Below are 20,356 nucleotides of genomic sequence, written 5' to 3' on the forward strand. Positions count from 1 at the left end.
TGCTTGTCTGCTGATTGATCCATTTTGTTTTGTAAGTTGTGTTTTCGTTTTCTCCTTTACTTGAAACTTGAAATCCTCTTATGTATGTTCTAAATTGTAAGTAGCATTTAGCAATATGACAAGTATGCATTTTCTCTATGATTGATGATTGTGTTAAAATATAAGAAATTCAGTAGTTGACTATGTCTTTGTTTTTTTTTTGTAATGAATTGATTAACCTTTTTGCCCTCTTCTTAGAATTGAAACTATAACTCTAATTGTGCAAATTCTTTTGTGTTTTGTTCGGGATTATGTTTAGCTGTAGTATTAATATGTATATGTTTCCTTGAGTATATATTGTTATAATAATCATGATAAATTCTCTTTTCATGCGTATCTTTTAAAGTTGACATAATCGTGTTTTGGGCCCACTCAATCCACACTTAATATACACATGTTTTGAACCAAACCCATTTGGTCCGTTACACCAACCCACCTAACCTATCTGTTTTGACCCCTCTAATAATGTGGCTGATCTTAATAACTTCTTGTGTATTTGCCGATAATCACGGGAATGTAGGGCATGGCTGCTATAGGTGATGTGGTTCGTGTTGTGGTGAGTGAACACATAGAAGAGCTCAACCGTTTGAACGCTTTCATACAGGGGGACTACTAAACAGGTTAAGAAATGCAACCAATGGTTATACAGAAAGAAGGGTGTGTTTCATTTTCAATAATGAGGTAGCTATTTTAGGTGTGTATAAATATTCTCCGAATGTTTCTCATGTTTCTTCTGTTATCGAGTATTAACGATGTTGTCACCCAAGATTGGGGATAATAATGAAATTTTAGATGCTTGAAGCTTTTTATCATTTAAATAATTATTAATTAGGAGTTCGTGTTTGATGTTGGTGAGTTGTTTGCTAACTTATATGGGGTATTTGTGGGTTTATTAAAATGTTGGAGATTTTATTTTATCATTTGCAATTTGGCTTCTGTCAAGAGTTTATTCTTTTAGAAATGGAACACTTCTCATGTTCATGCAGTGATTAATTTAGTTATGACATTTGATTATGGTTGTAGCTGAATAATTATATGAGTTTAAATCATGAATCAATTTCCATGTATGATTTTTGTGGTCGAAAAACTCCGGCATATATTGGTTTGTCAACTGTGTGGGGAAATCTGTCTATTGCATACATTTCTTATCTATATTTTTATGGTTTGAAGACGTTAGATTCATTCTAATTCAAGCATCAACCAATGCAGATTGGTGATTGGGTTCTAGAGATTGTTATAAAATTAGGTCTCAAAGTGTGAAGGAAATCGGAAGTGATCGACGTCATCATTTTTTTGTTCTTTTTAATGAAGTCGGTCTTTTTTACACATAAGTAAGATGAACTACGCTTTTTCGTTCAAGTGCAAAGAAAGATAGTTTGTCGTTATTTCATTAAATATATTATTAGAAAGATAGTATTCTATTAATGCATTCATCACATTCTCGCGTTGATGTTCTCGTCCATTGGACGGGTAAAATGCTAGTTATAATTGGTAATGTCTTGGCTACAAGCTTGATTAGTCTTTATAATCTAAATGATGGTTAGGCATTATAGAGAACATGAGATGCAATAGGGTTCATCAAGATTCAAACCGAGTTAGGGTTTGTCAAGCGTAAAAGCGAGTCAGGGTTTGTATATTTTATGATTAATATGAACGAGAGTTAGGTCGTTTAGTTCGTGTTTGATTATCGACCGGGAATTGAAAACAAACATCTTTATAACTCTAACGTATTTTACCAATGTTAATAAAAGGCACTTCATACGACACCGCAGACTACGTACGTAGTAGGCATGCAAAGAAAGATCAATGACAGGTTGCGTTTAAACTGTCCTAACAGAAAATTGAACCTTAGATTGGTTTTTCTATGAAACTGCAGACAAACAAGAAATCTTATATTAAGACAAAAAAATATTCCAAAAACGAAGTACAAAGCCAATCCACTGTCACATGTAAAAACAAAGCAGACTTCGATTTTTCATAGGATAATAATTTCAACGTCATTAGATCTTGCCCATCAGCTTCTAGAAGCATATTTTTATCCATCTATATATACACTATTTTGTCTCATGGCAACCTCCACATGTATTATTCAATAACTTCAACAACACTAGCTATATATATAACTAAATATCATGGGGTTGTCACTCAATAGATCAATCACTCTAGTCATCGCGGTGCTCATTTTTATATGAGCGCATGTCACGTATCATCACACCGTTCACGTGTGCTAAACAAAGAGACCATGTTACAGAAGCATGAACAATGGATGGCACGTTATGGGCGTGTATATAAAGATCAGAATGAGCAAATAGCGCGATTTAAGATATTCAAGAACAATGTCGCGTACATTGAAGAATTCAACTCACAAAACCAGGCTTACAAGTTGAGTGTCAATAAATTTGCTGACCAAACAAATGAAGAATTCAAAGCTGCTCGTAACAGGTTAAAGGTTCACCACACGATTATTGGCTGATCAAACAGCATCATTTAGGCATGAAGAAGTGATTGATGCTCCGTCTAGCTTGGATTGGAGAACGAAAGGAGCCGTGACTCCGGTTAAGGATCAAGGTCCATGTGGTAAGCCAGTCATAAACTTGTTCCATTATATATGCATACACATATACATAAGGCATGGCTCATGAGCCACTCGAGATCGACTTGCTAAAAGCTCGAATTAACGTGAGCTTAAACGTGAAAATATATGAAAATATATTTTGTGATTGATGCCCTGAATGGTATACATAGATGATATAATATAGGGAATACCTAACCGTAAATAAGGAAAAGAGTCTGCTAAACTATTACATATATACACAGTATCAATACAAATAATGCATGCTAATACGCCCCAGCAGTTCGAGCGGGGTCTTGACCAATGCTCAAACTGGATCGAAACGACTGAAACAAATCACGTGGTAAACCTTTTGTAAATATGTCGGCATACTGATACGGAGCTGGAACATGGAGAACATGAACATGACCCATACGGACTTTTTCCCTGACAAAGTGAATATCGATCTCAATGTGTTTTGTGCGTTCATGCTGTACAGGGTTACCAGACATGTAAACCGCGGATACATTATCACAATACACGATCGTTGCACGAGTAATGGAAACATGAAGTTCCAACAACAGATTACGAAGCCATGCAGTTTCAGCAACAGCATTAGCTACACCCAGGTATTCCGCTTCTGCACTAGACCGAGATATAGTGGGTTGACGTTTTGACGACCATGATACAAGATTATTTCCCAAATAAACACAATATCCGGACGTGGAGCGTCGCAAGTCAGGGCATCCCCCCCCCCCCCAATCTGCATCCGCGTACACAGTCATAGACGTAGGAGCTGACGGTGTAATCCGTATACCATAATCAATTGTGCCTCGAATGTAACGTAATATCCTTTGCGTGAAAGAAAGATGAGGTTTCCGTGGAGCGTGCATAAACAAACATACCTGTTGTACTGCGTAGGCAATATCGGGGCGAGTGAACGTGAGATATTGTAGAGCCCCTGCTAAGCTGCGATATAAAGTCCCGTCTTCAAGCAACGGCCCGTCAGTAGCACCAAGTTTAGCACCGGTTTCCACGGGAGTAGCACACGGTTTACAAGAGGACATGGAGGCCCGTTCCAGAATATCCAAGCTATATTGAGACTGAGATAAAAATAAACCATTGCGGTCACGTGTGACAGTGATGCCAAGAAAATGATGCAGTGGCCCCAAGTCTTTCATTGCAAACTCTTGAGATAGCGACCGAATAATTTTGTTTAACAATGTTGTCGAGGATGCTGTTAAGACAATGTCGTCAACATACAAGAGCAAATAGGCCATATCATTCCCTTGTTGATAAATGAATAATGAGTTATCACAAGCGCTTCCCCTAAAACCTTTGCTAGTTATGAACTTAGAAAATCGGTCGAACCAAGCGCTTGGTGCTTGTTTAAGTACATATAATGATCTCCGTAATTTACGCTAGATGAGGTGCATTTGGGTCAACAAAACCAGCGGGTTGATGCATGTAGACATTTTCATGCAAGTCACCATGAAGAAAAGCATTCTTCACATCGAGTTGATGTATCGGCCAAGACTTGGATAACCCAATAGACAGAACAGTACGTATCGTAGCCGGTTTAACAACCGGACTAAAAGTCTCGTCACAATCGATACCCAACATTTGAGATTGACCGTTCGCGACTAATCTTGCTTTATATCGTTCCAAAGTCCCATCAGAATGGTATTTATAACGAAATAACCACATACAATGTATAACAGGATGATTAGCCGGGTAAGGCACCAAAACCCATGTACCACTTTTTTTTAACGCTTTAAACTCGTCTATCATGGCCAATTTCCAGTTTGGATCGGATAACGCTTTTTGGTAACTAGTGGGTATTGGGGAGATCGGACTAGCGGAATGGGTAGTGTGAAGGCTATATTTAGGATTTGGTTTAGCGATCCCAGATTTAGCTCTAGTTTGCATGGTGTGAATATTGGGTGGAGGTGGTGCATTAAGATTTGTGTCAGAATGTGGAGAAGTCGCAATGGGTTGTGGATCGGTGTATTGGGCCGAAGAGGACTGATTTATGGGGTTAGGTTGTGTTGAAGTGGAAGGTTAAGGGATTGGGTCGACGTGGGCTTGTGGAGGTGGAGGCGGTGTTGGGGCTGGCGATGTTGTTTGTGTTCTGGGTATCGGGTTAGGGAATGAGACCGGATGCAAAAATGGTTCATCATCAAGGAAATTATAATAAGCATTGGCTATGGGTTCATGATAGGGAATGAGAACTCGTCAAAGACGACGTGACGCGAGATATAAACTCGGCCGGTAATAGGATCTAGACAGCGGTAACCTCAAAAATCTGCAGGATAGTCAAAAAAGATGCATCGGGTAGAGCGAGTGTAGAGTTTATGTGGAACGGTGGCGGAAAGATTTGGGTAGCACGCACATCCAAACACATGAAGATGATCGTAAGTGGGGTGGCGATTGTATAAAGCATAAGTTGGGGTTAGGTAGTTAAGTCTTTTAGTGGGTAGAATGTTGTGTAGGTAAACTGCTGTGTGAAGAGCCTCAACCCAAAATGGTGGTGGTAGGTGTGCATGCATAAGAAGTAGGCGAATGATGTCATTAAGACGCCGAATCATACGTTCGGCACGACCATTTTGTGGTGAAGTTTGAGGACACGAGAACCAAAATACGAGTCCATGGGTAGAGGCAAAACTGTGAAAGTCACGGTTATCAAATTCGCCACCCAAGTCACATTGAAAGGTTTTAATGTTACGATGAAATTGGGTTTGGAAAAATTTATAAAATTTCATGAAATTGGCAAACACTTCAGATTTAAATTTAAGCGGATAAACCCACACATAATTGGTAAAGTTATCGAAATCCATGTAATACTTATAATTTGAGTTACTAGGGACCGGCGAGGTCCATAAGTCACAATGAACAATATCAAAAGGTGCAACCGTGATAGAACTAGATTTAACAAAAGGTAAACGTTTACTTTTCGAAATTTGACATGAATGACAAACATTGGAAATATCTTTATTACATGAAATAAAAGACCGACTGGAAAGTAAATATAAGATAGGATGTCCCGGATGCCCGAGACGGTTGTGCCAGTTGTTGGTAGCAGTTGTAAGTAAGCAGTTTGCGGAAGCGACCGTAGGTTCGGTAAATGGGTATAGATCCCCCATGCTGTCATGGCGCGAAAGAGTCTTTCTAATTGTAAGGTCCTTCAAAGAAAAACCATACGGGTCAAATTCAATAGAAACAAGATTTTCACGACTAAATTTACGAACAGCAATTAAATCTTTAATAATGTTAGGTGCTAGAAGAATATTATTTAAATGAACGGTTTTCGACGGGAGGTGGTAGGTGGAATTACCCGATCCGGATATTGGTAGAGTTTGGCCATTACCGACGAGTATATTTTCGTTAAAAGGAATAGTAGATGGGGATTGGATTTTACCTGGGTGGGCCGTCAAATGAGATGTTGCACCGGAGTCCATGTGCCAAGGCGTGTCGGTTTGATTGATTTGCATGGCCTGAAGGGCGGCCCCAAGTTCAGTTGGACAGAGAGGGTTCGGACCATATCCATTAGACGCTACGTGGGCCTGCTGTGGTTGGGCCGCAAAGCCTGGTGGCATATTTGGAACATCTGATTTAGTTGTCCATGGGGAATTCCAGTTGGGTTGGGCTGGATGTGGGCAAGGTGGAGGCCCAGACCACCCATGTTGAGTTGGCCCATTCCAGTTGTTCCAGCCAGGAGAGCCGTGCCACCCCTGTTGTGTGTACCCATTGTTCCAACCATTCGAGTTTCGACCACCACGGCCATAGTATCCACGACCACCGCCCCTGTTACGACCCCGATGTAGTGTTCCCTGATGTTGTGGGTAGGGTTGATTCAACTGAGGGGTCTGATTTGGTGGAGCCGTGGCAGTAGAAGATGGTTGGGCAGGGGTAGCTAGGGCAGCCTGAGTAGGGTAGGAGCCAACAACCGTCACTTGGAAGGCCGTTTATCATCTGAAGTACGAGTCGGGATTCGTCCACCGGCCTTTCAACATCTTCCAATTGATTTGCTAGGTCTTTCAACTGCTGAAAATAATCATCTAATGATGAACATGCGACAAGAGTAAGATTGGTAAACCTGTGTTCGAGTAGTTGTGCTCGGGCTTCCATATTGTTGAGGAAAATTTCTTTAATCTTATTCCAAGCTTTTTGAGCGGTTGAGTCAGCTTCAAGAACCCGACCCAGGATTTTATTATTGATGCTGCCATAGATCCATTGTAAAACAATGGCATCAACTTCAGCCCAAGACTCGTATGCCTCATCAATGACGGCCGGTGGTGGTGTTTCATCAATATGTTGCAAGACCTTGTAACCTTTGGCATGCAGTTTAAAAAGTTTGGTCCAGGCTGAATATGTAACTTGTTTACCATCCAAGACCCGGATTTTGTTTTGTATGTTCGTAACCGAATACACGGGGTGAAGGGTTTTGGTGTCTGGTTTGGGAGGGTTGTCACCGGAATTATTTGCATCGTCGGCCATGAGCAAGAACAGGAAAAAAATTGATATGATGGCAAGGATTAATCGAGGGTTAGGTGTGGCTGTGATACCATGAAAATATATTTTGTGATTGATGATGATATAATATAGGGAATACCTAACCGTAAATAAGGAAAAGAGATCTACTAAACTATTACAAATATACACAGTATCAATACAAATAATGCATGCTAATAAAACGAGCTTGACCCCAAGATCAAGCCTAAAAATTAAACGAGCTTGAGCCACAACTCTAGCCTAAGAATAGGCTTGTTAGAAAAAAAAAATTCAAGCTTCATATATCTGATTTAAGCTGGCTTATGAAATTATACGAGTCTATTATATATATAGTTTTTATATTTTCTATACTAAATATATTATTTTATAATAGTTGTTACTATGCATAAAAGTATATATTCTAAAAATAACTAAATAATATATAGTATTCTAAAAATAACTAAATAATATATATTATGTTGTACATAAAATTAAAATTAAACTATTTATAAATAATAATTCTAAATGCATATAAATTGATTATCAAATATTAAACCAGCCAAGCTGAGAGCTTGAAAAACTACTCACAAACGGAGCTCAAGCTATACAAATAAATATCTATAAATTAGCATCTTTATATATATCTGATTAATATATATGCATATATGTCTAATAAATAGGAAGCTGTTGGGCATTTTCGACAATTGCTGCTACCGAAGGAATTCATGAAATCACTACCGGGACACTAATCTCACTATGGGAGCAAGAGCTAATGGATTGTGACACGAACAGTGAAGACCACGGCTGTGAAGGCGGATACATGGTTAACGGGTTTGAATTTATAGTTCAAAACAATTGTATAAACACCGAGGCAGCATACCCATACACGGGATCAGACGGAACTTGCAACACTAAAGAAGAAGCCATCCATGCAGCAACGATTAGCGGGTACGAAAACGTACCAGCAAACAATGAGTCAGCACTATTGAAGGCAGTGGTTATGCAGCCTGTTTCGGTTGCGGTTGACGCATCTAAATTTCAGTTTTATGGAAGCGGTGTTTTGAATAGAACTTGCGGTACTGATTTAGACCATGGAGTCACAGTTGTCGGGTATGGAACTAGTGATGATGGCATGAAGTACTGGCTCGTGAAGAATTCGTGGGGCTCGGATTGGGGTGAAGTGGGGTACATCAGGATGCAAAGAGATGTTGAAGATAATGAAGGGATGTGCGGCATTGCTATGATGGCTTCTTATCCAACTGTCTGAAGGCGGGACACTTGTGTTTAATTCAATGTATAATCAGACTTTTAATCATGTACATATTGTTATGTTTTATACAAAATGACTGGATTACTTGTGTTGTTATAAAAAGAGAGTATCCTAAACAATCTTGCCTTCTCATTCATCATTAAAGATTATTATACAACCATTTCTTTAACTAACCGGCTGTTAGTTACCGGTTACAATAATCCTTTTTAAGTGTTAAAATGACAATTACCGTCTAGGGCACGTTCGTTTCACAAAATCCGTAGTAGTTCAAAGGAATTAGAATAAAATCTCACTAACATGGTTAATTTAGAATAAGTGTGAACTAATTAAAAACATGATCACGAGCCCTGTTTTTGTACAATTGTCAAAGTGAAGTTAACAATATCAACCTCCACTAGTGACCCGATAATTTACCCTGGAATAACATGTACTAAAAACACAAATAGAATTAGATTTCAAGACAGTCATCATCATCATTATCAGTGGTCTCATCCCAGTCAAGTTCAAAAGAGTTAGCTGACTTCATCAATTCCGTTAGTCCCGTTAGATCCTCTAAATAAGTCGGATGATTGATAGCTTGCAGAATAAATTCCAGACCCCTTTTTCTATACTCTGAAACCACCTGAAAATCACGAAATGTCCAAAATAAGTAAGTTTATGCGTAAAAAGTGTTGTAAAAAATCATTGACCCGTTTAACCCATTTATTTCTTTTAAGTGTCATGACTTAAAATAAGTGTGTATTTATGCACATTTATGCCAAAAACTCGAGAAATTAATATAACTTAAAGCGTAACTGTTTTATGCACGTTTGTATTTTTGTCGTAAATTTATACTTTTAGATTATTGATATGCAAAAAAAATAAAAGAATCTGGTTAAACGGGTAGTGTTCGCGTCAACCTGTGTTCGGGTTCATGTGTTTGAAAGGATTTTCGGGTTCGACTCAAAATTTCCATTTCAACCCAACAACCCAGGATTTTCAGAAAAATATTGTCACTTTTTAAATTCAAAAGTGACAAGAATTAGTACCCAATTCAACACCAAAAATCTATTTTTTTTTCTATTTTAAAGAATATATATTTACAATTTATATAACTTGACTAACCGTTGGGCAACAAGCAGTGCAACTATTAGAGGAATGTCCAACAAGTATCATCTGAGAAAACTGTGAAAGCGCGCCTCGGATTTGATGAGGTAATATACCGAGCGGTTGCTCACTGTTACCACTATCCAAAGACTTGCCAAATTCGGCTTCCGCTGATATCCTATAAAAACAAGTGTGAAAAAATAATAATAAATAAATACTTTCGTTAAAAGAATTTAATTTAAAACCGAAGCATTACCCGAGAGGATGATGCAAAATTCCAACAAACAGTTCAACTGCAAGGGCAGATGCAATAGGGGCGAGCCCGGGGCGTGTCACCGTGCATTGCTGGTCCAAAGTGCGGTTAGCGGTTGACTGCATGATAATTTTTTGACTAATTAATGAAGATAACTCTTTTTGTGTTACATGTGAAATGTATACCAACTAATTATCATATACACAACACACAGCCAAAGTAACATGACACGTGTACATAAAGATCAAATGAAGAAGTCACATACATCAACAGGGGCAACAACGTCATTGCAAAAGTAGCAACCGAGCCTCAGCTTGCTATCACTCTGTGACAGTGACATTTTTTCAACACCAGCTGATATTGTAACGGGCTCGGTTTTTGATTCATCAGTTGCACTAAGAGGACCCGAACCGTGACGCATTACCAAGAAACTGTCGAACCCCAATGCGGCGGTTATTGTAAGCTGAAATTGATAATTTAAAAATACATCAATGTCAGTATTCTTGGCAGTAGAAACCCATAAGGGCATAATGGTAATATACTACATTACAATAAATTTTAAGAAACTTGTTTTCAAGTAGGGCTGTTCAAAAGGCAGCAGCTCGCTTGTTTGTAAATGAGCCGAACCAAGTTTAAATGTTTAAACTAAAGCCCAAATTTTAATATATAAAAAAAGTATGAATTATGTAATACATCAACTATGCGTTATGCTAATGTTAAAAATAATGTTTCTTTTCTTTATATATATATCAATATGTGTAAAGATACAAAATTATTTTTTGTTTTAACTTTTAAATATAAACGAGCATGTGTAACGAGCCACTAGCTGGCTCGAGATCTCAGCTCGTTGAGATAAACGAGCCAGCCAAGCCAGATCGGTTTTTAAATGCGCCGAGACCGGGCCAAGGTAAGCTCAGCTCGTTGGCTCGTTCTTAAGGCTAGTTTAACTAGATCGTCGGCTCGCGCGCCAACTTGTTTAAATTAAAGCCCAAATTATATTAAAATTTTGTAGTTCACTAATTATGCATTATGTGTATGTTAAAATAATAATTTTTTTCTTTACATATATCAATATCTGTAAATATATAATTTTTTTAAATAAACGAGTTGGCTTGACAAGCCACGAGCAGGCTCAGGCTTTTTACAAGCCAAGCTCGATCTCAGTATTTCAACTTGTGAAGATAAATGAGCCGAGCCTGAGCCCAATCTGACTCGACTTGGCTCGGCTCGTTTACAACCTATTTGCAAGTGAAGCCTAAGCCATTCATTTAGCATAAAAGTTGCTTCTTTTTCGTCTTTTCACATTTATTTAACATAAAGATTTACATATTGACTTTTGAAATCGAACTCAAACAAACCTTATTAGCATTGGCACATAATAGAGTCGGAAGCCAACGACTTTCCCTCGTATCGGTCAACAAAAAAACAGCATCGTGAGACTCGACCAAATCCTGCAAACGTTTGCAGTCATCGAGCACGTTTTTCTCGTCTTTACTAGAAACAGGATGCCCGGGCATCGGTATAGACATTACTATGCCTTCCACTTCCTATAATAAATATAAATCAACAAATAAATAAATTATGTAACTCAAATATTTAGATTTTTATTAGATAAATTTAATTTACCACTGCGGGAAAAATTTTACGAAGACTTTCGGCTGCTACAACGGCTTTTTTATCGCCTTTGACACTATCATCGAATGTATATAACGATTGTCTTAACGGATTCGACATGGCCACTTGACCGCTATCCACTAATGTTATTTTCCGCACACCCCAAGCCTGCATATAAGCGTGAGATTATAAGTGTACCGTCAACAAAAGTCGTCAATAGGGAAATATTAGTGGTGGCAATTTCTGGCATGACAAGAGAATAACGGGTTTTGGTGTATCTAAACTCTTTAGAAAAACGGGTAGTGTTTGGGTTGACTTGTTTAGATGAACATGATGCATGTTCTGGTTGACCTATTTCTATAACGGGTCGACCCACCAACCTGTTGACGATCCATTTTCTTAACTTTCTTTTACAACTCACCAACTTGATTAACACGTTTACAACATGGTTATCACTCGCCAACTCGTTTGACCCGTATTGATAAGCGGGTTAACCAGGTGATATTCGGGTTAGGGTTGATGTTTTTAACACGAAAAGAAATACGGGTTGTTTTCTGGTCGACCTGTTTAACCCATTTAGTTAAAGGGGTAGACCTACAAATCCCTTTATGGCACGTTTAAACATTGATGCTTCACACGAATAAAAATAAGGGTCGTGTTCAGGTTGAACAATTCAACCCACCAACTCGACACAGTTGACAACGGTCAACAAGAATGTGACTCACCATGAGCATGCGTGCCACCTGGCATCCAAGAGTCCCGGCTCCCAACAAAAGACACTTGGTACCAGACAACATGTTCAAGTTCAAAGACGGTAATGCACGCCATCTCATTAATTTTAAATTCAAATCCGCAGCCGATATAACCCTCCTGCATAATTTAAACATTTTAATTGCTTGATTCTTGAATTTTAAAATAGAAAAAACAATTTAACCTCCCGACCGACCTTGTTGGATCCATGGAAGTAGATAAGTCAATGTGTCTCGATACTTTCTTCTTACTATTCACTTCCCATCCAATTACATTTGGCACATGCTCTTCATCTTTCCATGCTAATTTAGATTTTACAAAAACAAATTTAAGTTTTAAAAGAAATGTAAATAATTATTTTTTACATGTAATAAGAAACAACTGCAGACCTTGTGAAGGCTGTATTAGAGCTTGACCAACAAGAGACGAACTCAAATCAGCAAAGCCACGATTCTCACGATAGCATAAAAACTGAACCGTGTTGATATTCCATCGGGCAGAAATAAAGGCTAAATAGTTGCGAAGTGGCCATCCAGGGTTGCTTGGGCCGTGATATGGATCATAAAAAGCAAATAAAATCTGCCACCAAAATAACTGGCTTTTTAGAAAACTTTTGGCGCTAAAAGATAGCCATTCTTGAGTCCTATCAGTAGATTTGTTTAAAAAGCTTGTGGTTCGCTCAAAATCAACTCATTTGTAAACGAGCGGAGCCGAGATGGCTCGATTTGTAAACGAGCACAGCCCGAGTCAAGGGAAGCTCGGCTCGTCGGCTCACTAGTTAGGCTCACTGGCTCCTTTAAATAAAAGCCCAAATATTAATATATATAAATGATAATTGATAACCCAACATTATAACCCAAATTGTAATATATAAAAATTGTAAATTTTGTAGTTTAATAACTATGCATTGCGTGTATGTTAAAAATACTATTTTCCTTTTTCATATTATAATATGTGCAAAAAATATAATATCAAATTTTCTAAAAAAAAATAAACGAGTTGCCAGAGCTTTTACGATCCGAGTTTGAGCTTAACATTTCAGCTTGTTTACATAAACGAGCCAAGCCCAAGCCCAACCTAGATCGGTCGACACAGCTCGTTTACAGCCCTAGTTCTATGTTTAGAAAGATGTGTCTTCACCTTATGATCTTCGTGTTGGCATGCTTTAAGGTCCTTCAGGGGTCTAATGGTAGCATGTGAATTTGAAGAAATGCAAACTAGAAAGAACGGTATGTCTACAAAATTACATATTATTATATTAGTAGCGTTATATGGGAAAAACCGCATGCCATTTACAAATGTTAAAACTTGAACATTAAGGTCAGAAAAAATGATAAATTCTCTATATTTATATTGACTATTTAAGATAGTATTCATTTAACACTGGAATAAACACATCATGGTGTTAGTTAAGTACTTATAAACAAACAAACGACTCCAAAACCTTTTCTTAACATGCAATGTTTAGTATCCAGAAAACTAGATTACATAAAGTATGGAACAAAACAAAACAAAAGGTACTAAAAACAGTAGCAGTAAACTACAGATAATATAAAACAGTGAGAAAGGCAGAGACATGAATAAGTACTTTACAATTTTCCATTTCAAAGAGATTGGTTGGACCGAAAATCAACACACGTATATAAACATACACATAAAAGGTCAAAATGACTACCTGCAGTTAAACTCGACTTACGCCACTCATTACAGCATGCTGACACAGATTCAGCCTGTACACCATGAAAGTAAGATTGTACATTTTAGCCAAAAAAAAAAAAAGTTAACTAATTGCAAGAAAAATGAAGCTATAATGCCAAACCTCTTTGGCAGTGAACCATTCCGATGCGGGCTTTAAATCAACCAATGTTGCCGGAGGATCAAGAACCAAAGCAGGAAAAGCAATCGAGTAATTAAAGTGAAATCTCTTAAGGTCTGCAAACGATACAATAAGGAACCTCAAAAGCAAAGAACTGTCCTCCTCTACCTTTCCCGATCTAATATCGTCCCATATCTGATATTCAAGATTTTGACATCACATTCATATGTCGCCAATAAGTAAAATCAAACAAGCGTACTCAGTATAATCTTACTCAAAGCAGGGCTATCAATAGGGTCTGGGGAGAGGCAAACCTTACCTCTAGGTGTGTAAACGAGCTGAGCCAAGCCCAAGCTCAACTCGTTTTGACTTATGAGGGCTCGAGCTCAGCTCAGCTCATCAATTGATATTTTAAGCTCAGGCTCGGCTCCTTTATTATTTATTAATTAATTTATATACGTTTTTTATTATTTTTATATATTTAAAAAAAAAAACTTTAAACGAGCCTAAGCCAAGCTCAACTAGGTAATGCAAAACTAATACCTAAATGTCTAAAAAGAGGTACAACATAAATGCACACAAGGCTCTAGCTCAGGCTTGATAACTAAACGAGCTTTATTTGAGAGCTCGAAAAAGCTCGGCTGGTTTTGAGCTTTTTATCAATCCGAGCTCAAGTAGTTCGGATTATTTTCTTACGTCTAGAGTATAGTAATCCAGATAACACAAACAAAATGTAAGCATTGATAATACCTTGTTTCCTTCAGCCTTTAACAAAGTCTTTTTATCAATAGCCTGATACCCTTCAAATGTATTGGTATTATACAGCGTCCCGGGCACCGAACACTTATTTCTATTCCCACGGGTGGGTAACTCACCCGACTCGGTTGACAAAGATTGACCAAGCAGATTAAAATGGGTTGAAACATGAGGGTTAGAACAAGGTGCATAAAAACCTAAATAAATAAACATATACCAAAATTAGTAAGCAAAATCTTAACTTTATCCTAAACCCATGTATCTATCTAGCATACCCATGATTGGAATTGGGTCCTCATTGGTTTTGAATTTGTTGAGTTTTAAAGAACATAATCCATGCCAAAAACCCTCATCAATAGAACTCTGAAAGGGTGCAAATTGAAGAACAGAGCCTTTGTTTTCACCGGACATGATTATACCTTATTCGGGTCGAATTTGATCTGGGTTTTGTCGATCTTGAAGAAAGATTTTGATGATAAGCAAACAAGAAACGTGTATCAGAGAAAAAGGTTTTGACTTTTTTTTAAGTCCAATGGAATTTTAATTTTTACTATATATATTATATATTATATTTATTCATTTATCTTATCAATTTTACTAAATCATGCTTAAAAAGCATTGTATATTTTGCATTAAAAACTTGTATTTTGGAGAAATATGTAATTTCAAAGTTTAGGAAGAAAAAATATATAAAAATCCCTAAAAAAAGATTTTTCTGACCTTTTTTGTCTGTTCCACACAGACCACACTTGGACATTTAAGTCTGCAGTGTGTTTGTTTTTCTAAAAACATTTCATTAAAAAAAAGTCTGCACCACCTCTTCCTGATATAGACATAGATAATGGTCTTTCAACATCTTCTAAACTCATTATTTTCATAAGATATCAAAAAAAAACCCTAACCAAGAACTCTCCTCTCCTCTCTTCTCCTCATCTATCCTTATTGTCACCTTCAACCTTCCTCCCTGCCGCCGCCTGCCCACCTTACCGCTACTGCCTGCCACGCCTACCTGCTTTGCTGCCACTACTCTGACGCCTTGCTCCGACTCTCCATCCATGTACACTAATTGTTAATTAATTGTGTTAACTTATTTTTTATTTGAGTTGTTAACTGATTAGGTTTTTTTAGGTTTTTGTTAATTGATTTGTTCAATTAGGTTATTAGGTTTTTGTTAATTGAATTCTTGTTAATTGATTGTTCAATTGAGTTGTTAATTGATTGGTCGGTTTGTTTTGTTAATTATTCCTATTCCTATTATTTTTTTACTATTCATATCAAGAATGTGTGGAATACGACTTTGAATGTGTTCATAAAACTTGTATGTTTATAAAATAATAATAAACATGTGAACAATGCACCGGTGTAAGGGTATAAGCATTACCTAAATAAATCAGATTTTATAAAAATTAAGGTGTACATGGTTATACATGACCTTAACATGATAGTCAAATTACAAGGAAATCACACTATAATTTACGTGAAGCCACTATCGTGTTTTCAAGATATCGCTCTTAGCAAATTGGTTGAGTTTATCGCATTTGTTAGTCGATTATAAGTTTTTTTTATTAGTAACTTAGCGACTATCTAGACATTTAATATCCATGGAAGATGGAAGTTCACTTGGTCCCTAAACTAAACTATAACATTTATATAAATAAAATTAGCTTAAACAAGTAGATATAGTTTGTAAAACTATTTAGTTATTAGATTTAAGAACACAAAACTTAATTAGTTTATTACTATTAATAAAAAAATAACCATCAAAACTCAATCCGATATAGAGTTACCGTCACAGGACATGTAAGCATGTAACCCACAAAATAAAAAATAAAAAAATAAAAAAAAAATGAGCCATGATATATATTTGATGTTTAGTGAAGCCCAAAGAAATCTATAGTCTCAACATTATAATTGTTTTTCTTATTAAAAGGCAGGATCATTAAAGTATGAATTTAAATTTTTAGTTTATAGTTGAAACAGAGTCTTACAAATCGTAACACGTTCCATCAGTTGTATATAAGTAATCAACATTGTAACTATAACTTATTCTGTATTATGTAGATGTAAAAGTAAATAAACCTTTATTATGTCTCTCCTTACATATCTAAAAAATTAAACACTACAACTTTAATACTTCAAAAAGAAAAAAAAAACAATAAAAATAAAAGTAAATAAAATCATAGAATAGAAAATAAGATAATGGGCGAGTTTACAAGAACCGATAAAATACAGGGGCAAAAGTAAAAGTAAAAGAAACAAAACGACATGTTAAAAGCCCGGGAGTCGGTCTTATTAAAACCTTTAAACCTTTGAAGACGGAGCCACATACAAGAAAGAAAGAACCCTAAAACACCGACAGATTCTAACCACTAAAACATCCAAATCCATCCCATCACTAGAATCCTTAATTATGTTTTAATTAATAATTTCTTCACAGGTGGGAATTGAATTCGATTGAATCCCAATAGCCGTACTATACTAGAATCCTAATTTTTTATATATTTTTCAGTAATTGGAATTTTTATATGTAATCTGTCATGTTTTGAAAAGCTACATATAAAAGTTTGCATAAATACTTCAAAGCTCACACCAAGGCACCGAATAACCCCGGCTCGCTCCCCACCGCCGATTAATTGATCAAAATTGAAAATTTTATATATGTTTATATTTGAAAAGTTACATATAAATTCCAATGCGATTAATCGTTAGTACCTACCCCACCGGCGCTTGACTAGCGAGTTCTACAACACTGGCTAAAACCAAGCGCCAACTAGCCATTAGTTGCTGCACCGATAAGCTCCGACTAGCTATTGATTGGTGCTTATTACTGATTTTTACAACACTGGAATAAGGAATCTGGTTGATTGTTTATTTAATTGAAGTTGCAGGGTATAAATGAGCACTCAAGTGGCATCTACAATGGAAGCAACCGATCACGCTGACATGGAATCTGAAGTGAAGCCTCAAATGATTTACAGGTGCAAGAAGTGTAGGAAAATTGTTGCTTCAGAGGATAATATCGTTTGGCACGAGCGAGGTGAAGGTCAGAAAAGCTTTAAGTGGAAGAAGAGGACCGGAGATGCAACAAGCGGGCCGACTGAATGTTCATCCATTTTTGTAGAGCCTTTGAAATGGATGCAAGCAGGTCAGTAACCAAACTTCCTGTTTTGCTAGAGGTGCAAAAATGAACAAACGGGCTGGGTCGGGTTTCAAACTAAATTTTCTTAAATCTTGGTTTTTTAAAGCATGATACTTTTTAATAAATGGATGCAAGTAGGTGAGTCGGGTTGGATCTCGAACTAAAGTTTCTTAAATCTTGGTTTTTAAAGTACATTGCTTTTTAATAAAATGGATGCACACTTCCCATTCACTAGAGGTGCCAAATGGACGGTCCTGAGGGGGGTTGTTGACGGGTTGGGTCAAGATCCTTAAATTTTGGTTTTTACAGCATAATCCTTTACCAAAGTGTATTCCTTGTTAACCTTAATCATGTTATGCAACAGTTGAAGAAGGTAATGTGGAACAGAAGCTTCAATGCATCGGCTGCAATGCACGTCTGGGTTCGTTTAATTGGGCTGGTATGCAATGTAGCTGTGGAGCGTGGGTAAATCCGGCATTTCAGCTCCACAAGAGTCGTATGGATGAATGTCCGTTTTAATATTTCCTACTTGGTACAAGTTTTGTGTTGGAATTTAATTACATCTTATGCTCGTTTTATTCGTTTTGCCATGTTATGAGGATAAAAAATTTTATAAAAGTTTGCATAATAATTTTTCCTATTTTTTGAGCAAGGAATACAAGAACGACAAAAGTATCCAGTAGAATCTCACTCAGAATAAGAAAATGTTAAGAGGATACTAGAGACCCTTGGCTCCAAAAATCTTTCGTTTTCATTCTTTTTTCGTTTTATGTATAATGTAGGTATGGTAGTCAGATTACATAAAATGTAAAACGACCATACGAAAGTACTAATAATGGAAGGAAGAAACAACGTTTATTTGCTAGTGTTTCAACACCACTTTGTTACATAATTGGAGTTTTTGAACCTACTGGCCGGCGGCAAACGCCTCCTCCGGGAAAACCTTGGTGATTCCCGCAAGACTCTTGAAATGAATCTTTCCGGTGGGCGGATCCTCGATGCTGATGTCATTTACTGGCGGCCACAACATCAACTCTTTAGCCTTCACTCCCTTTAGTTTCTTGATCCTCTTCTTCTCCACATAACCAGTGATCTCTGAGTCGTAACTAACGAGCTTTTTGATCATCTTGAAATTATGCTCGACTTTTTTCGCCTGTTGATAGGGGTTTGTATTAGATTGAAGAGACCGAATTGAAATAACAAAAGAAAAACCGATTATTTGGTTTTATATGTTCCTAGATACCGAATTCTTGGTCAGATTTTGGTTTTGCGTGCAACTAAAACTGAAAACCTTAACCAAATTGAATTTATAGATTTTCATTTTTTGGTCTGAATTTTAAGTGATTTATTAGAATGTAATAAATGGTAAATTAACCTGAATGTGTAATAATTCATTAACAACCAATAAAAAGATTTGGGCTCAACTTTCTTTTTGGGCCTTTTGTTTTGGGCAAAAGTTTCAATCACAGATGTTAATATTATTAGTTATTATTTGGGCTCAAACTTTTAGTTCCAAAATCATTATTTAAACCAAAACTGATCCAAGCCTAGCCCGAGAAACCGAAACCAAACGGATTTCAAATACTCAAAAACAGAATGTTTAGCTTGAGCCCAGCATTGACCCATGCACACCCGTACCTGCAAAATCCACATGTAACCGGTGGTCTTGACGAACCCGACTTCAATGACATTAGCAAGCGGTAGGAGACCTAATGGAAGGCCGTGCTCTTCAAGAATGGAGACTGCAAATTTCAAACCTTCTTCATGGCCTGTCTTCAAAGTTGCTCCTTCTTTTGGGTCCGCCATTGATGTTGGATTGAAGCTTTTGTTTAATGAGTGTTTGTGTGTTGTGAACTTGTGATTATTTGGCTTGATTTGTTTTATAAGGAAGGCTATGAGAATGAGACAATGTTGGTGGGTAAATTCGAGGTGGTCACAACTTTGAAACGCTCACCGGCGAATTGTCTGCTAGCATTGTGAAACATATTGAACACTTATGATTTAAAGTGTGTTTGGAGAGTCAAAGTTAAGAACTACATAACCATAGATCATAAGATGCATGGTTTTTTTTCTTTCTATCTAGATATAGGTTGTTAATGAATAAAGATGGATAAACAGTAAACAGTCTAGTGTCAATGTGCCATGGACGTATCTTGATAAGCTATTTGTAAACCGTACAACATGATTTATGCCGAGTCAGTCTGATTATGATATTTGGGACGATTTAAACGGCTGGAAATAAATGAAAGAGTTTCTTTGGAACAAGAACATTGGTAATGCTTTGAGATAACTTCCTTACAAGAACATCTTAAATGGAAGATACTAAAAATGTCTAAATGTGCATCTAGTCAGAAGTCATATTAGCAATGTGTATATTTTATAAAAATACTCCTTTTTCTCTTTCAAAAGCTTGCTTTTCTTGTGAGTTCATCCATAATTTATGTTCACCAACAAAAGGAAAGAAAAAAATATAGCTTGTGTTCTTCATCTAGTAAAAATCACTAAACAGTCATAAAATTGAATTGATTCACTACAAGTCTACAACTAAATGAAGAAAATATCAAACATAGACTCATCTTACATGACTTGTA

At 36.8% G+C, this 20,356-nt stretch overlaps 3 protein-coding genes and 1 pseudogene across 4 annotated transcripts; 2 read left to right on the forward strand and 2 right to left on the reverse strand.

Moving 5' to 3' along the window:
* Positions 1 to 2,171: 2,171 nt before the first annotated feature.
* On the forward strand, positions 2,172 to 8,365 carry LOC143632416 (senescence-specific cysteine protease SAG39-like; annotated as a pseudogene). Its single transcript, XR_013153512.1, has 2 exons — positions 2,172 to 2,616; positions 7,762 to 8,365. The product of XR_013153512.1 is annotated as a senescence-specific cysteine protease SAG39-like (transcript).
* Positions 8,366 to 8,759: 394 nt separating this feature from the next.
* On the reverse strand, positions 8,760 to 15,037 carry LOC143632417 (ubiquitin-like modifier-activating enzyme atg7). The gene is made up of 14 exons (XM_077100947.1): positions 14,902 to 15,037; positions 14,621 to 14,823; positions 13,874 to 14,065; positions 13,730 to 13,784; positions 13,195 to 13,289; positions 12,444 to 12,633; positions 12,251 to 12,356; positions 12,030 to 12,174; positions 11,317 to 11,472; positions 11,049 to 11,237; positions 9,956 to 10,153; positions 9,694 to 9,809; positions 9,456 to 9,615; positions 8,760 to 8,973 (listed from the first exon to the last, which is right to left on the reverse strand). The coding sequence occupies exons 1-14, from the start codon at positions 15,035 to 15,037 to the stop codon at positions 8,800 to 8,802; spliced, it is 2,115 nt and encodes a 704-aa protein (XP_076957062.1). The 3' UTR covers positions 8,760 to 8,799.
* Positions 15,038 to 17,511: 2,474 nt separating this feature from the next.
* On the forward strand, positions 17,512 to 18,376 carry LOC143632418 (putative inactive dual specificity protein phosphatase-like At4g18593). The gene is made up of 2 exons (XM_077100948.1): positions 17,512 to 17,771; positions 18,130 to 18,376. The coding sequence occupies exons 1-2, from the start codon at positions 17,522 to 17,524 to the stop codon at positions 18,282 to 18,284; spliced, it is 405 nt and encodes a 134-aa protein (XP_076957063.1). The 5' UTR covers positions 17,512 to 17,521; the 3' UTR covers positions 18,285 to 18,376.
* Positions 18,377 to 18,631: 255 nt separating this feature from the next.
* LOC143632419 (uncharacterized) lies at positions 18,632 to 19,611 on the reverse strand. Its single transcript, XM_077100949.1, has 2 exons — positions 19,404 to 19,611; positions 18,632 to 18,918 (listed from the first exon to the last, which is right to left on the reverse strand). The coding sequence occupies exons 1-2, from the start codon at positions 19,569 to 19,571 to the stop codon at positions 18,673 to 18,675; spliced, it is 414 nt and encodes a 137-aa protein (XP_076957064.1). The 5' UTR covers positions 19,572 to 19,611; the 3' UTR covers positions 18,632 to 18,672.
* Positions 19,612 to 20,356: the final 745 nt, after the last annotated feature.

This window comes from Bidens hawaiensis, unplaced genomic scaffold (assembly GCF_021521415.1).
Source record: "Bidens hawaiensis isolate Kalapana, Puna unplaced genomic scaffold, B.hawaiensis_p1.1 tig00006390_1, whole genome shotgun sequence".
NCBI lineage: Eukaryota > Viridiplantae > Streptophyta > Magnoliopsida > Asterales > Asteraceae > Bidens > Bidens hawaiensis.

What these genes read in the sequence shown, in the direction of transcription:
- LOC143632417 (XM_077100947.1), bottom strand. Translation starts at nt 15,037, where the DNA reads ATGTCCGGTGAAAACAAAGGCTCTGTTCTTCAATTTGCACCCTTTCAG. An exon ending in GGACCCAATTCCAATCATGG is followed by an intron (nt 14,824 to 14,901) that starts GTATGCTAGATA and finishes TTATTTATTTAG; the next exon opens with GTTTTTATGCACCTTGTTCT. An exon ending in ATTTTGCATCATCCTCTCGG is followed by an intron (nt 9,616 to 9,693) that starts GTAATGCTTCGG and finishes TTGTTTTTATAG; the next exon opens with GATATCAGCGGAAGCCGAAT.
- LOC143632418 (XM_077100948.1), top strand. Translation starts at nt 17,522, where the DNA reads ATGAGCACTCAAGTGGCATCTACAATGGAAGCAACCGATCACGCTGAC. An exon ending in TTTGAAATGGATGCAAGCAG is followed by an intron (nt 17,772 to 18,129) that starts GTCAGTAACCAA and finishes GTTATGCAACAG; the next exon opens with TTGAAGAAGGTAATGTGGAA.
- LOC143632419 (XM_077100949.1), bottom strand. Translation starts at nt 19,571, where the DNA reads ATGGCGGACCCAAAAGAAGGAGCAACTTTGAAGACAGGCCATGAAGAA. An exon ending in GTTACATGTGGATTTTGCAG is followed by an intron (nt 18,919 to 19,403) that starts GTACGGGTGTGC and finishes CCCTATCAACAG; the next exon opens with GCGAAAAAAGTCGAGCATAA.